General features: G+C 35.8%; 1 protein-coding gene across 1 annotated transcript; it reads right to left on the bottom strand.

The window, feature by feature from the left end:
- Positions 1 to 467: 467 nt before the first annotated feature.
- cpb1 (carboxypeptidase B1 (tissue)) lies at positions 468 to 15,081 on the bottom strand. Its single transcript, XM_067435403.1, has 11 exons — positions 14,945 to 15,081; positions 14,769 to 14,844; positions 12,423 to 12,547; positions 12,079 to 12,178; positions 11,889 to 11,990; positions 9,700 to 9,804; positions 9,505 to 9,615; positions 6,261 to 6,351; positions 4,572 to 4,774; positions 4,343 to 4,427; positions 468 to 803 (listed from the first exon to the last, which is right to left on the bottom strand). The coding sequence occupies exons 1-11, from the start codon at positions 15,007 to 15,009 to the stop codon at positions 616 to 618; spliced, it is 1,251 nt and encodes a 416-aa protein (XP_067291504.1). The 5' UTR covers positions 15,010 to 15,081; the 3' UTR covers positions 468 to 615.
- Positions 15,082 to 17,462: the final 2,381 nt, after the last annotated feature.

Here is a 17,462-nt window from a genome sequence, read left to right as displayed (position 1 = left end):
TAGCATGTAAGCAGCAGAAGTGATGTCTCGCGTGTCTCTACACCATATTGTGTACTTTGACCTCGCCCAGCGGAAGATATGGCATGGTTTTTATATTACTTTTTATTTATTTCCAAAACGTATATAAATACTGCGGTTTCTCATGCAAACCAATCGTTTCGTGTCTTAAGACATCAATGTGTCGTCACAAGCTGCAGGGTTTAATATGAAGTTGTTTGTGCATGTTTTTTTTTTTTTTTTGCTCTCATTTAATTACACCCCATTGACATGCATTATACAACTGGTACACAGCAACGGTTGGAGTTAAAAATCTTAATTTGTGTTCTATTGATGAAACAAACACACCTACATCTTCGATGCCCTGAGGGTAAGCAAATAAACACAACATTTTCATTTTTGGGTGAACTATCCCTTTAATTGCTTCTATCTAAGGAATATCTCTATCATATTGCACTCTGTATCAGATATCATTAAACACACAGAATTTTATGATTTATTGCTTTACTGATCAAAGATATTTTGAGATTTGTATTGAATTGATGTCACAGAATGCATCCATTGTAATAGACACGAAGCCTTGTGTATTCATAAGGCCTTCTATCAGAAAGTTCTCTCTCAGTACAGGTTGTTGAGCACATGGCCAGCAATGTATTTGACAGCCAGGATGGTCTCCTCACAAGTGGGCTTGATCTGGGATTCGGGCAGCAGGAAACCATAACGACCTTCGTCGCGCAACTCGAATGTGTATGAGTACTTCACACCCAGGTCATAGGCCCAGTCATCAGAGCCACCAGCAGCAGGGTCTGCAATGAGAAAGGTCATGGTCAGGGAACAGAGCACAAATCGTTCAAAATCTGCTCACTACCTGCAAAATGGCTCCTGTTCTGTGTTTTCCTGATCAAACGCAGTGATGCCAGTAACTTAGTTACTCAGTAACGCGTTACTCTAATCTGACTACTTTTTTCCAGTAACAAGTAATCTAACGCGTTACTATTTCCAAACCAGTAATCAGATGAATTAACTTATCCAAGTCACTGTGAGTTACTATTTTAGTAAAAAAAAAAAAAAAAAAATATATATATATATATATATATATATATATATATATATATATATATATATATATATATATATATATATATATATATATATATATATTTGCTTTCTTCTTGTGTCTCGGGGAGAGGATTTTTTCAGGAAAATATTTTTAAAATCTTAAAACGTGAGGAGATTCATTGTTGACGTTACTATTTGAAATGCACTTCCAATAAAGTGAGTGTTGGCAAAAACGGTTGTCATTTCTATGTTGACGCAGCAGGGGTGTTGTCGGCAACTACTGAATCTAACTAATAAAGTAACTTGTAATCTAGTTACTTTTAAAATCAAGTAATCTGTATAGTACCTAAATTACTTTTTAAAGGAGTAATCAGTAATCAGATTACTTTTTCAAAGTAACACGTGGCAACACTTTGTGTGTACATATATAGCACACGCAGATTGAGCTACACCACATAATGAGAACAGTTTAAAACATACTTATATGTAATATACTTTATATTTTACTGTTTATGTTAAGGTGACGTGGTTACATTGTACTTAATAACTACATGTACATTTACTATACAATATAGTATTAATAGAACATATAAGTTTAATAAAGAATATAGCTTGCTAAATATTAATATAATCAAATTAATATTACTTATAGTTTATGTTTATACTCACCGTGACCAGCTCATGTTCTAAACAGGTTCTAGCTGGTCTCTTAATGAGTCACATGGGTGTGTTTTGGGGTGTAACATGTAATAAGCCAATCAGAGTCTCATCTCCCATTCCCTTTAAAAGCCAGTTGTGCTTGCACCATGGCGGATTCGCTATACATGGTGGATTTTGTGAGTGTAAAAATTAAACACTTGTCTAGAGACTAATCCTTTTATTTGTAATATTTAAAAATGTTTGTGTGCTGCTGCATGTGCCTGTGTGTAATAAGCAGTGTGAGTGTTATAGACGCACATTATTAAAGTGTTCTTTAAAGGTCCCGTTCTTTGCGATTCCATCTTTCAAACTTTAGTTAGTGTGTAATGTTGCTGTCAGAGCATAAATAATACCTGTAAAATTATAAAGCTTAAAGTTCAATGCCAAGCGAGATATTTTATTTAACAGAAGTTCCCTTTCAAAGCCTACAGCGAACGGCCGGTTTGGACTACAGCAGGAAGTGCAGGGATGTAATGACGTTTGGACTACAGCAGGAAGTGCAGGGATGTAATGACGTTTGGACTACAGCAGGAAGTGCAGGGATGTAATGACGTTTGGACTACAGCAGGAAGTGCAGGGATGTAATGACGTTTGGACTACAGCAGGAAGTGCAGGGATGAAATGACGTCACTAGAATCGTTTGTTGACTAACCCTCCGCCCAAAAGAACATGGAAAATAGGGGGCGTGGTCTTGTTGCTCTCCCACATGGAGAAGAGCTCGCATTCAGCGCTTGCATCTCCCCGTTATGGTAAGAGGCGGGACCTTTCCGGGCAAAGTGTGCTAAGCTGCTGTCCAATCACAACACGGGGAGCGCTGGCCCAATCAGAACTCATTACGTATTTCTGAAGGAGGGACTTCATAGAACAAGGAAATCATCAGGCCGTTTTTAGGACAGAGGAAACAGCGGTGTACAGATAAGTAAATTGTGTGAAAAATACTGTGCTTTTTTTACACGCGAAACATGAACTCATGTTATATTGCACACTGTAAACACAATCAAAGCTTTGAAAACACGTGAAGAACGGGACCTTTAAATAACAAAAGCAAATATTGCGCTATTGACTTTAGACCAGGTTTGTCTTGGTTAATGGCAGATTCGTTTTCAGTTCCTCAAAATAGCAACGCACCAACAATGCGCCTGAACACACCTGGTGTGAAAAGATGGGAGCAAATGCATTTTCTATTTAAGCAATGTGTTGCAGGACGTAAAAATGATAACTCTGTCAGGCACCTGGTGTATGATAAGGCCCATTTTGTTGACTATAACTCTCAACAAAGTGTTTGTAGAGTATTAGTAGATTGATAGGGTTAGGTGAGTTGACATAGATGCAAAGGTACTTAAAGTCAGTGTTTTTTCTGTTGGAGTAGCAACACAATAAAAGATTTTGCAGATATTAACTAGTATACTAATACTCTATTGAGAGTTAGATGAAATGTAGGTGCAACGTTATAGTCAACATAATACTCATCAACAGTCTTATAGTCATCAAAATAAAGTGTTTATGTGCTTAGTATTTATTATGCTCATACCTTGCTTTAGACTATAGAAGGATGACATTTTTATAGGGCAAAAACACTAATACGTTATCAGGTCACCGTGATTTTGCCTAGTAAAACTTGTTTGTGGATCAATATGTTTTGTTGATCATCCTAACCATATATCTACCCCTAAACCTAACCCTACCCATAAGTTATCCCTAAAATCAAAAGGAAATGATGGTGAATAACACTGATTTTTGATCCTGTAATATGCCTGCCAGGACTTAAAACATGTTTATCAAGCATTTTGGAGACACAACAAGTGAATAGGGAAAAAAATTACATATCAATATTCCTATGAAATATTACATATCATTATGAAAATGTTGCCAATTATTACTCCTATTATTACACTTCTTTTTTTCATTACATGTTGCACCAAGAACACATTAATATGCAAAGCACCTAAGCACCTAATCCTGATCGTAAGCCTAAACTTGACATAAACTGTAAACTTTTCGCTCAAATCTGATTTGTTTATGGAATGTTGTTCCAGGATCAAAAAGATGTTGATCAAGGCTCATTTAGCACTTGAGGAAATCATATTCACCCACGTTGGCATTTTTAGCACTTCTGATTCCATTGTCCTAAAGTCAATGTTTTGGTTAAAAGTGAAATAAAGTCTGTGGTTAATAAAAAATGTATTTAAATAAATAAATACTGAAAAAGTTGTCGGAAGCTTAGTGATGGTGATGTTCATGTCAAATCATGAGTGATGTAGGCCTAGTTAATGTATAGCCATATTTAACTTTTTTTTTTTGCTACTTGCGTAAAATTCATTAAAGTAAGTTTATTTGTGAAAATTATCATGATGAAAACATTTTTATATGTGTTGTTCACAGCTTATTTTCTGCAATGATCCAAAACCCAACAGGAAAAATCCTATCTTAGCATTGTTATTTTAGCAAAATGCTAAGATCTGGAATCAACTGAATTGTGACATTCCACTCAAGTTAGAATATGCCTAGACCAATGTACATTCATAACATTTGTGTTAGATAGATGCCTAGATGGAAGCAGGCATCTTACGTCACTCTTAATACTCACAGATGGTCGTAGCACCAGGGCCGCTAGTGTATTTGGTTCCGTACAGGGTGCGCAAAGCTGCAATAGCTCCCTGAGAGACACTCAGCTTACAAAAAAGAAATGTTACATGTTAAGGCTCATCTCACAAGGCACATGCCAATATAGAGTTAACACTCTGTTATATGAAAATGCAATGGACATTTTTGTAGTGTGCTACAATGCATGTGTGTATGTGTTTATGAACAGGTACCAGCTCTGAGTGGTCAGCAGCAAGGCCATATTTGTAGGAATAGGGGAAGAGGAGCAGCTGGGAATATGAGTGGACAGTCAGGTAGGCCTTGATGATAGACTTGTTGGTGCGGATGAAGTTGGCCAAATTCTTGGACTCAATCTCAGATTCTGGGCTGCTTCCACAGTAGGTGTCACTGCAAGGGTTGCTGGATGCTCCAGTGGCTGGAAAGTTAATGGCATACATTGTTTTAGGAATAATTGACAGTGGCGGGTGAATTAGGGTACAATGGGGCAAAAGGCTCCTTTGATTTGATCAAACCACTAGATGGCAGAAATACTTAACCCAGCACTTTCCAAAACATCCGCTTTTCAAGATGCATGTGGACATTTTTCTGATCCTTGACGCGATCACGGACAGCAGTGCAAAGGCACCATAATTAACAGGATAATAAATATCTGGCTGTTTTTTTTCCATTTGTTGACATGACATGGTTAGATTCAGATGGTATATAATTATTTATTTTTGTCTCATGGGGATGAAAGACAACAATTCCCAGCATGCTTTGCTGTCCCATGAGGCCACTCCCAAAGCCACCGCTAATAGATTATAGAGGACCAAATTACTCAAAATGAAATAATTAAATAAATAAAGAATGCTATAAAACAAAAATTTAAATGTACCAGTTTATTCTGAAATAATTAAATAAATAATTAATTTAATAATTACGTATTAATTAAATAATTAAATAAATAAATGTATCTATTTATTTATTAAAATTACATGAAAACACAAAACGCAACATTTATTGTTTAATGTATTTCACAATTAACTCTTCCACACACACTTTTGTTGTTTAAAAATCTATTTTTAATTATTAAAAGTGCTTTTTCAAAAAGCTGTTTTTCTTAATAATATGCTGCATTTACGAATGACGCCTATTTGACGAATCATACATTTCCAAAGCACCATTTTCCCAAAGATTTTTTTCAGAATAATAGAGAACATTTCACAAATTTCAATCAACAGCCAGTGGGCGGTGCTTGGCGCTGATTGGATAACCCTTTCAGATTGATTACTTTTTTCTGTCTGGGTCTGGCAAGTGGAAATAGGGGAATTGATTGAAAATTAATATGGCGGTAGGTAGCCTAGAAATCTAGACGCACCCTCGCGGCAGCAAATCTAATCTCCTGCGAGTGTCGTCTAGCAACTCTCAATACTTGTCTGAGCTGTAAAAGCCAAACTCTGGTCGGGCCAATCACATCGTGTATAGAGTGGGTGGGCGGGCTTAACAGAATGAGGGGGACGGAGAAAGCACGATCCACATTCACTCTTGGGGGTGCTTGTGACAGCATGTCTCAGCAGAAAGGTAAATATAGGCTACTTTCAATAATTGGTCAAACATATTAAGAATACTTTTAGCTGTGTTGCTATGTGTCATGAGAGTAAGCAACCGAGTAGCTAACAATGTGTAGTGCGAACACATGCGTCTTGATTATAATAAACCCATTCAACATATCTGCATCGGGCAGCAGAGGAGAGAGTGAGCAAGAGAGAGATTTGAAGAAAGACTGTAGAAAGAGAGATGGCTGAGAGACATTACAAAAATGAAAAGGTCAGAGGAATATCACTGGAAAAAGAAGGGTTCTGATCAGACAAGAGCTTAGTGTTAGTTAATCACAATCGCTTTAATAGGAATCATGTACTCACTGCACCATCCAGCATCAAAGTTTCTGTTGGGGTCAGTACCGATACAGGTGGTGCCGCTGTTCTTGGATCGAGTCTTTCTCCACATCCTATTCTATATGGTCAAAACAAGAATTTTCAGATCATTATTTTTCCCTCTTCACCATATATATGCCGTGTCAATTGGTGTCTCCTCCGAATTTGCCTCACTGGCACGTCATGCTCAAAAAACCCATCTCCGGCGCAATAACTCCGATCTTTCATGTATTCAGACTCTTGTGTAATCGACGCCTCATCCTAAATAAACCCGTCTCTTCCGTGATACCCTGAAATTTTGAATATTCCGATCTAATATGATTTCTGACCTGTAAGGTTGCCAGAATAATAATCATACACGGTGTGTTAATAGGCCAGAGGAGAACTGGCACCCCGACTGAGTCTAGTTTCTCCCAAGGTTTATTTTTCTCCATCATGCCCCGATGGAGTTTTGGCTCCTTGCCACTGTCGCCTTTGGCTTGGCTTGCTCAGTTGGGGACACTAAAATTATGATTAAAGTTATTCAACTAATTATACAAATAAAATTTATGAATTAGGTTTTATTTAATTCTATAAACTATAATAATGATCTGCCAACACGATCTCATGGTCATGCGTATAAATAGTGCGAGTTTGCAATCTCGTGGAATGTGTACGCCAAAATTAGTTTTGGCGTGCGTATGGTGCGCGGTTTTTCGCGTGCAAATGATACGCTCTTGGGTAGGATTAGGGTGGCGGGGTGGGGGGTTCATACGTATAATACGCCATAAAGTGCGTATCATATGCACGCGAAAAACCGCATACCATACGCACGCCAAAACTCATTTTGCCGGATACATTCCACGAGATTGCACACTCGTACTATTTATACGCATTTTTGTGAGATCCGTCTCGATATGCCAACATTGTCGCTATATGATAAATTAAAATAAGCTGATAACATCACTGTTTTCTCCAGTACGACTGTACAGCCAAATCTAATTTTGTTGCAATATTGTGCTGTTTGACACTGTGAAGCTGCTTTGACACAATCGTGATTGTAAAAGCGCTATATAAATAAAGTTGATTGATTGATTGATTGATTGATTGATTGATTGATTGAACGATTGATCGATTGATTGATATATACATTATATTTCTTTGTGTGTGTAAAAAAAAAAAATCACATTATCTCTTAAAATGAGGCACAGTCTGTGTTTGGGCACACACACTGATTCTTTATACTTCTCCCCACATTTCAGAAAATGTTTAATATAACCAATTCAATTATGGATCAATCATATTTATCTACAAGCTTTTAAAGGTCCATTCAGTAGATCTAAAAAATATATTTTTTCTTAACTCTATAGCACTCTTTGTTGACGTTTGTTTTTAAAACGTTTTACTTCATCAGAATAGTATACTGTAAAAAAAAAAAAAAAGAAATCGTCTCCAATTGAAAATTTTCTAGTGACTCATCACATCTAAATTTTTCAGTTGGTCAAATTTAAATTCTGTGAATTGATGCAATGTAATTCACAGTAATTCAATTGGAGACCAGATTTTCTTTTTCAGTGTATGAAACCTGGTAAAGGTTTTGGCACTTTCTATGTGAACACACGCACGCACACGCACACGCACATTTATTCAACCCATATTCAAGTGTTGATAAAAAAAAAAAAAGCATGAATCATTGAAGATATTGTTTTTAAGCAGAGGGCCTTTACTTTCACTTGATATATTTCATGTTCAGATTTTGATGGCAATGAAATTTGTGAAAATTATAGAAAATATTGACGTTGGCTGGCAACTTTTTTAAACACTGGCGAGGAAAGAGTTTTTAAATTATGTATGACGCGGGTCACCATCCTTATGTAATGCATTTTGAATTAAACATTGAGAGAATCCCACATCTATATGTTTGGTAACGCAAAGACTGAAAATTGGCTCCTTATTACACAACACAAATGACAAATGGAGACACAAGCTGCATTTACATACACCCTAATAATATGATTGTAATCAGAATAAAAGTGTAATCACATCCATCGAATCGAATCAGATGAATTAGCCAGATCTGATTAAAATGTAATTTGGATTATGGTTAATTCCTTCTGTGATCCAATTGAGAGGACATGTAAAGACTTAATCGGATTGAAAACCGAAACTGGAATCTACAGTCGACTGGTTTGGGGCGTGGGGATGGGCATTTTTACTGTTTAATATATACAACACGGCATAACGGTTCACATGGTCATCGTGGCCTGATTAGTGTTGGAAAAAGAAAAATGTTAAGTCTGCTTTAAATCAGTACCTAAACGGATGAAGAAGGTCTGAAAGCAGAAAGACAAAAAAAAAAACGAGCGTAAACATCAGAACAGCAAACACGGGGTGGAAAGTTTCAAAGACGGAGAAAATCCTGAGCATAATGACCAAGTTGCATCGTTTTGTGTTGGACAGTAAGGAGATGAATTATTGTGTAGAGGGCTGATTAAACTCACTAGTATTAGTGTAATTTACATAAAACTCAGAGACTATCATGATGATCAAATGATGGCAGTGAAGCGTCACCATATTGGTATTGGTACTGAAAGTAGGAAATATAGAAAGAAGAAAGAAGTAATGCTATCGCTCGCTAAAGAAAAACTCAAAGTACATTTTAAGGGTAAGAATTTAGATAATAATAATAATTCATTACATTTATATAGCGCTTTTCTAGACACTCAAAGTACTTTACATATTGAAGGAGGAATCTCCTCAACCACCACCAATGGTGAAAAAATAAATAAACAAAAATGGAGATTTCGACCTAAATCTGGCCTACCCAAAGTGAAAAGCTCAGACAATATACTTAAATGGTTGTCCCTTTTAGCAGTGTTTAAGGTTCCTTCAAATGGTTTCCTGTAAAATGACACCAAAATTGTGCATTTAGACCACTGTATGTGGGTATTGGAAGCTTTTTGGTAGGCCAAATCCAGGTGGAAATGGTCCCAGAGTAATTTAGTGTAAACAAGTTACTTTGTGCCAAAGTGATGCATATCTCCAGAAAGTAGACATTCTGAGCTATCAAATGGTACCACATATGAGGTCCTTCACAGACATTTCAAATTTAAAGTATATTTTTGATTATGTCATTCCAGACTTCATCTGGGATCAGGATCTTTGGAGTTAAGGAGGTTAAATATCCTTCATGAACTGTAGTGCCAGAGCATATGAATAATGTATTTTGGTAACACAAATGTTAGAAACCTACATTGGTCCAGGTGTATTCATAGCCATCGATGTTGAAGACAGGCAGAACAAAGAAGTCCATTCTATCCAGAAGGTTGGTCATCTCAGGATCTTTTCCATAAGTGGACACAGCCTGACCATGAGTAAAATTAAGTTTAGATGTATAGATCTCTTGAAAGAAAGACATGTATTAATAAAGAAATTGTTTATCCTGTACCTCATTTACAAACCACTGACAGAAAGCATGAGTGATCCATTCTCTGGCGTGAAAGCCACAGTCCATGAAGACCGCTGGCTTAGCAGAACCTGTCTTCTTTCCAATCTGGAAAAGAAAAAGTGTGTTTTTATTGTTAAAACCAACCATAATTACCTTAATTGTGCTGAATGTGTACTTTTCATGTTTAAGAAACTTGATAATAATTGAAACTGTAGTGTGTTATCTGATATTTCATTTAAAGTTAAAGGGTTAGTTCACCCAAAAATGTAATGTATGTCATTAATGACCCTAATGTCGTTCCACACCCGTAAGACCTACGTTCATCTTCACACACAGTTTAAGATATTTTATATTTAGTCCGAGAGCATATGCAAGTGTATGCACACTTTACTGTCCATGTCCAGAAAGGGAATAAAAACATCATCAAAGTATTTCATATCTGACATCTGTTAGTTAATTAGAATCTCTTGAAGCATCGAAAATACATGTTGGTCCAAAATTAACAAAAACTACGACTTTATTCAGCATTGTCTTCTCTTCAATGTTTGTTTTCAGTCTTCAAATAAAGATTCAAACGGTTATGATAATCAGCGTATCGATTAATGATTCGGATTGTCATGTGATTTCAGCAATTTGACACGCGATCCGAATCATGAACCAATAAGCTGATTCATAACCATTGTAATCTTTATTTGAGGATTGAAAACAAACGCGGAAGAGAAGACAATGCTGGATAAAGTCGATAAAGTTTTTGTTATTTTTGGGCCAAAATGTATTGTCGACACTTCAAAAGAGTCTAACTAACCCACTGATGTTACATATGGACTACTTTGATGTTTTTATTAGCTTTCTGGACATGGACAGTAAAGTGTTCATACACTTGGATACATTCTCGGACTAAATATAAAATATCTTAAACTGTGTTCTGAAGATGAACGGAGGTCTTACGGGTGTGGAATGACATTAGTGACATAAATTTCATTTTTGGGTGAATTACCGTTTAAGCTATGTACTATTGGAACTTTATAGTTACAAATGCGTAAGTACACATTTAAATTAAATTATATTTTTTAATTTACCATAAATGCTGGTCAGTATACATTCAGCAGTACACTTTAACTATATTTCAAAGACAGGATGAAAATACAGATCTAAATCCTACTGAAGTGCAATTAGATTTAAAGTTCTCATGAAATCAAAATCGATCTTATTTACTTTGTTAGCACACATAACAGGTCTTAGGGTGAACAGTTAATCCGTGCAAGTAATCCTTAATCAAAATCGGAAAAGTTACTTCCGTATTGGAAACAGCGTTACTTCTCAGATGATGTCAGTTTGACGGCTTGCGGTTTTAAATGCGTAACCACTCGCCTCCAGCCGTTAGTCTGCTATGAGCGAGAGATGGAGAGGAGGAGCGCTGAGGTAAAACACTGCCCTCTGTTCAATATTCGTTTCACTTGGAAATGCGTCACAGCACTGAAGAAAACGCACTCGCTACCTCCGGTTCACTGGGACTTTGATATATTTATAATACATTCACATTTTTGCAATTAACATGCAATTAAGTGTTACACTCCGTGTTATTATTAACTACGTTTACTTACTAAAGGGTGAGTTTAGGGTTATTTTCATGTAATTATGCACAATTTTACTTGTAACAAGGACACTGTAAAATAAAGTGTTACCCTATTAAGTGTCTGAAAACATTACATTCAATTCACACTTGTGTATTATTTTAAAGTATCTTATTTCTGTAATAATTACTCTTTTTTTAAAGTATGTTAAGTGTACTACTTTTTCACAAAACTGTAAAACATATTGTTGGTTTAACTTAAAAAGGTAAGTAACCTGTTTGCTTTAAAATTTTGAGTTTATTGAAATTAAAAATTTGAGCGGATAGAATGAAGGAATTTGGTTTAATAAATAGAAATTAAAAATATTATTGTATCTGAACCAGATAAAAAAATTGATAAATCATGAAAATAGCACAAATTGTCTTTACAAATAAAACACTCACACAATTACCCAATATACTTACAAAATCTTTTAATAATTTTTGAATAAAGGTGGTCGCTTCTAAAAAATGTTCATTGTATTAACTCAATTTTTTTATTTCAATTAACTCAAAATTTTAAGGCAACCAGGTAACTTATAATTTTTTTTACAGTGAAGGGTCTACCAGGACTTACCGTAAGAAGGTGCATGGGGCGTCCCTCATAAGTGTTCCCGATCACCTGCCTGCTGATCAGGATAGGATTGGCAGAGCTGATGGAGATTGCCCAGTCATTAATCTGAAGGTGAGTAAAAAACAAATTACACCTGGAATTGAAAGGGAACGTGGGGGTTGAAGGGGTATTAATAGTGCACTGGCAGTCATACCGTCGCCCAGCTGTTGTACTTTGTGTAGTCATGGGCTTTTGTCACCCTCTTGTTGTCCATCTGATCCTCCACAGCCTCCTGAAGATTTTCAAACATGACCCTGCAAAAATAATGACCTGTTTTAAAGCTTTACACCAGCTTATAAATCCGAAGAGTATCCTTAAAAATACCTTATTTTGGGAGGGGATATCTAACATGGCTTTCTATGAAGTATGGTACTTTGGAGGACCATGCCATTGTATACTGTGTGAAGCTACTCATTCTGAACCATAATATAAGTGGCAGGCATGAGCATGTGTTCATTTCAAAGTAGTAAGGCATATGACATGTTTGTAAATCCTTACTTAGCTTCCATGCCACTCTGCTGTAAAATAGTGAAGACCATGTCAAGCTGGGCTGCAGGAACATGAATGTCAACCTTCATGCCAATGGTCACGAGGTCAGCACTGTCAGGCTTCCAGAAATCCACCTGCAGAGGGCGCACAACGTACACTTACTCAGATTGTGCAACCCGATCACACATAAATGCGTATAAATAGTATGAGTGTGCAATGTCGTGGAATATATACGCCAAAACAATACGCCATAAACTGCGTATCATATTCACGCGAAAAACAGCGTGCCATAGACACGCCAAAATGAGTTTTGCCGTATGTATTCCACGACATTGCACACTCGTACTATTTATACGCATTTTCGTGAGAATAGCCTGGATTGTGGATGTGCAACCATGTGCATTGACTAATTCCAACTACTAGAGTAAATGTTTAAAACAAATACAATTTAAAATGTTTTCAAGTAACGACTCAAAAAGCACATTGTATTAAACATGTCGGTTGCACTTTATGTTATGGTACTTACAGTGTACTTACCTAAGATAGTACGTAATAAAAGATAACTACTTGGGTTATGTTTAGGTTTAGGGGTAGATCAGGGTTAGTACCTACTTATAACTCAGTTATTGTAACTGCTGTAATAAGTACAGTGCGGAACATGACTGCAAATTAAAGTGTGACCTACATTTCTCAGTAATACTGTGTTTAATATGACATTTAGTGGGCAGATATTTTGGTTTAAATTGTATTGGGGATGAATTCAAGTCAATTGGAATACTGTTTGCTATTGCTGCCTTAAATTGTAAAAAAAAATTAAAAGTTGCAACATGTCCTCCAACCAATACGCCTATATAGGTCGTTTGTCACTTCCTTGAAATACGACCCATGGGAGCGTTTACTAAAGGTGCGCCCTACCGACAATATTTTAATTAATTAAATACGACGCGCAAGAGTGCTTTCTAAAGTTGTGCTCCTATTGACAGCAGGACGCTTTCATTTTAAAGCATGTTTCCCTTTTATCTGCTTAACATTTCAGGTTTTGCATAGCTCATTTGGTAAAGCATTGCACTATACAACAACACCATGTGATCATATGATCGTGAGTTCAATCCCAGGGAACACATCATGTGCTCAAAAAGTGTGAATGCACTATAAATCACTGGGTAGGTTTAGGGATGGGGTAGGTGTAGTTGTAAATTTAAAAACAGTATTTTTGCTAAATGGAAATATGACAAATGGTGGTAAAAAGTCCACACATTGCATTAAAATGAATACGCATTTTGATTGGTAACGACAGTCATATGTCATTTCATGACGTCAGACGTAACACGACACTGTCATTATTTGTATGCCAGCTAGAGGGCGCATGACTTTGAAATGTAAATATAGGTCGTAATAAGGTGCTTGAAAGACATAGAGTCGTATTTTTTTGGAGGACAGGTTGCAAAATAGATAGATTTTATACAGTCTGTAGAGCTCAAAATTCCAGAAAGCCTCAAACGCAAGATGAATAAAATATATTTGTGCCTTTTAAAAAAAAAATCTGGTTGCACTTTATTTTGATGGTCCACTTTAGATAATATTACTAATTATAACTTTGCAATTAGAGTATTATAGGTTAGGGTTTGGGTTAGTACAATACGTTGACGTAGTTGCAGTTATAGTCAGCAGAATGTCTGCTAAGGAGCATCAAAATAAAGTGTTTTATTAAAAAGATATTAAACAGACAGTCTACTAATAATGCAATTTAGTTGACATGTAGATGCAAAGTTAGTAGTGGACTATCGAAATAAAGTGTTACTAAAAATTCATGTGATTTTGCCCCCTTTCCCTCTGTATGATTTTCTATCTAATGTTTGACAAGTGGATTTATTTTGAGTTGTTAAATGACCTTCATCAATGGAAATATTGATGCCATTACTTGTATCCTGATATATTGTATCCTGGTATTTCCATTTAAATTGAGAGATGTACTGTATTGGAAGATACTGTAACAATAAATCAACAGATAAACAGACATTCACTTTTTAAGCATTACATTTCATGCTTGCTGAGAATGCCATCTGGTGGCCAAGGTTGGTCCCACTTATTAATTGTTTGCTATAAGATTTGAGGACAAATAGGTACTATTATGTAGTATGTTACAATGTTCTGTATATATATATATATATATATATATATATATATATATATATATATATATATATATATATATATATATATATATATATATATATATATATATATATTGTATATACGTATTATATTCTGTATATAACATTATAATGTTCTGTAATTATTCTGTCATCTAAATTAGGTAATATTTTCTATCACAAATAAGAATGTACATTTTACCTTGACGTTTTGGCCCAGTTCCTTGATGATTGTCACTTGTTCATCATTTGAAGGTGTCAGGCGGAGGACTTTATCTCTAAAAAAGTGTGGAGAGAAGTATATATAATCATAATGAATATTAGCTTCCCATAGTGTAATTGTTTTTGGTTCAACAGAGGAAAATTTCAAGAATTTACCCCACAAATCTGGTTGGCTCACAGAGAGCGACAGCCACCAATCCCAAAAGCAAAAGGACCTTCATTTTGCCTGTATGAATATGCTCCACACTCAGATCTCTTTTTATAATGCCAGGACGCCAAGGGCCGCCCAATCCTGACCTCCAGAATGCCTTCTTTTGTATCGCTTATAATTCAACTGTTGCACATGATGTTCAAGATATTTTTAGCTGTGATTTGAGGTGACAGCAGCTTCAAATACACCTCTCTCAATCATTAACCTGTTAAAAGGCTGACACCTAAAGGTTCACTAAGAAAAAAAAAAAAACCTTAACGGGAGACCATCATTTAAAATAATGGTAATTATTATTTTATTTAAATATTTTTCTGCATGAGTCCTGAACACAAACTATAGTACTGCTGTTTGAATGTTCAGTGTACAACATATTTCCAGGGAATACATATAAAAAAAGAGAGGACCAAGAAAGAAATGTAAAAAAACATTATTTGAACATTTTGATGTACTGTTAAAACGTCATTATATTGTAAAACAAAAACATTCAACAGACAATCTAAAACAAGTTATGTTTAATATTCAGTGCTTATGGTTTTCACATTTATATTACATAAAAATAGTACATACCTTACAAAAGTTACCTAAAAAAAGTGTGGAAACATTATAGTTGCAGTAAAGAGACAAAACTTTCAAATCTCAAGCATTTTAGCTAATTAGGTAAATTTAACAAATATGGTCACTTTATATTAGAGGGGGTGTAACGATTCACTCGTTTTCTCGATGCATCGATTACAAATCCTGACGATGCGCATCGATCTTGAAACATGTATTTTGAATCGTTAATTTCGGCCGATACTCGATTTAAAATGCTAAGAATCGGATGAATCACGATTCAATAATGATTCAGTGCCTAAAATAAGCATTTGATTGTATCTACTACATGCGTGAATTAATAGAGACGTTGTGTTGCGACAGCTGTGTCATCCGCGCCCTCACAGCTCATGCACGCGCTCTGTACCGCCTTCACTGGATTGCGCTCGCGCTCCGTCCGTAGCTCATTTATATTAAATAAAATACTGAAGTTTTAAGGAAATGGGTTATACTTGAGCTATTGAAGTAAAACCCTGCTTATTAAAGACGCACATTTATTGCATGGACGGAGCATACACATTTGTAAGGCTGTGTGTCCACCAAAGCGTTTTTTCATGCAGCTGGCGTTTTCAATTGTTTTCAATGGAAGTGTCGCGTATTTAGAACACCTGGAGCGCAACGAGACGCTGAGCGAGTATTCAAGCGTTGAGCGCTCAGCGTTTTTTACTGGTCGCCGAGAGTTGAAGAATGGTCAACTTCGAGTAAAACGCAGCGCTCATCACTGTCACTTTTCACCCAGCCGTCCAATCACAGTGGAGGAGAGGCGGGACAAACACAACACAGACCAACCGCCACATTCTGTCAACAGATGACTAATAACGAAATGATTTAAAACAAGAGCCAGAGCAAATACTTTACATTGTATCTGCAATTTTATATAGAATCAATACAGAAACAAAATACCTGTGAAATTAGTAACACTTCCGTGGGTTTTCCGTATAATAACAAGAGTCTCACTCTCAACCGAAGAAAAAAAACGCTGCCTGCCAAATCACTCTCAAGCGCTCACAGCGAGGCGTTTTCAGCTGGCTAAAAATGCTTTGGTGGACACATGGCCTATGTGTCGAAAATGCATAGGCACAGTTCTGATCAATGATGAAATGTAACTTAATATCGTTTAACTGAATATACGAAGTAAACGTAACTACAACATTAACAACACTGAAATAAGATGTGCGGTTTATCTATTAATCAGTGGCACATTAAAGTTGCGTCGATACTATAGCAACAGCACCAGAGCGCTTACTTTCAGAATCATCAACATAAGGAAAAAGTTCCGTATAAAGAGAACAAAGAAGGCTTTTCTTTCTATTCTGTGAAGAAAAGTTAGTTTAGGATTAGCTGGAAAAGTGCCTGATATTTCCTCTCCATGGAAGCATTGCATGTTTAATGCTTGGAACACCTAAATAAGGTTGTGTAGCTATTAGCTAACACTATCACACACAATAGTTAGCATTAACTAACAATACTTTTAAAGCCTTTTTAAATTTTGCCTTATTCAAGTTTCTTTATTAAAGTAAAGTTGTTGTTTTTTGTAACACTTTACAGAAAGGTTCATTAGTTAACAAACTAATAATGAACTGCACTTATGAAGCATTTATTTGTCATTGTTAATGTTAATTTCAACATTTAGTACTACTTTATTAAAATCTTGTTAACATTAGTTAATGCACTGTGATCTATCGTTAACAAACCATGAACAGCTGGATTTGTATTAAAGATTAACAAATACAGTAACAAATGTACTGCTCATGGTTAGTTCATGTTTGTCAATAATGTGAAGTGATCTTTTTGTGTGTTTTTTTTTTTTTTTTGGTAACACTTTAGATTGCTATTGATTACTAATGACTGTAGCCGCTCTCTTGAGGCCAA

This window comes from Pseudorasbora parva, chromosome 24 (assembly GCF_024679245.1).
Source record: "Pseudorasbora parva isolate DD20220531a chromosome 24, ASM2467924v1, whole genome shotgun sequence".
In the NCBI taxonomy this organism is placed as follows: domain Eukaryota; kingdom Metazoa; phylum Chordata; class Actinopteri; order Cypriniformes; family Gobionidae; genus Pseudorasbora; species Pseudorasbora parva.
Note: the sequence above shows the minus strand (reverse complement) of the source record. Positions and strands in the feature narration are given on the sequence as shown.

Excerpts from the sequence above, each read along its gene's own strand:
- cpb1 (XM_067435403.1), bottom strand. The coding sequence starts at position 15,009 with ATGAAGGTCCTTTTGCTTTTGGGATTGGTGGCTGTCGCTCTCTGTGAG. Across the intron at positions 12,548-14,768 it reads AACTGGGCCAAAACGTCAAG|GTGGATTTCTGGAAGCCTGA; the intron begins GTAAAATGTACA and ends CGCCCTCTGCAG. Across the intron at positions 6,352-9,504 it reads ATGAATACACCTGGACCAAT|AATAGGATGTGGAGAAAGAC; the intron begins GTAGGTTTCTAA and ends TTGACCATATAG.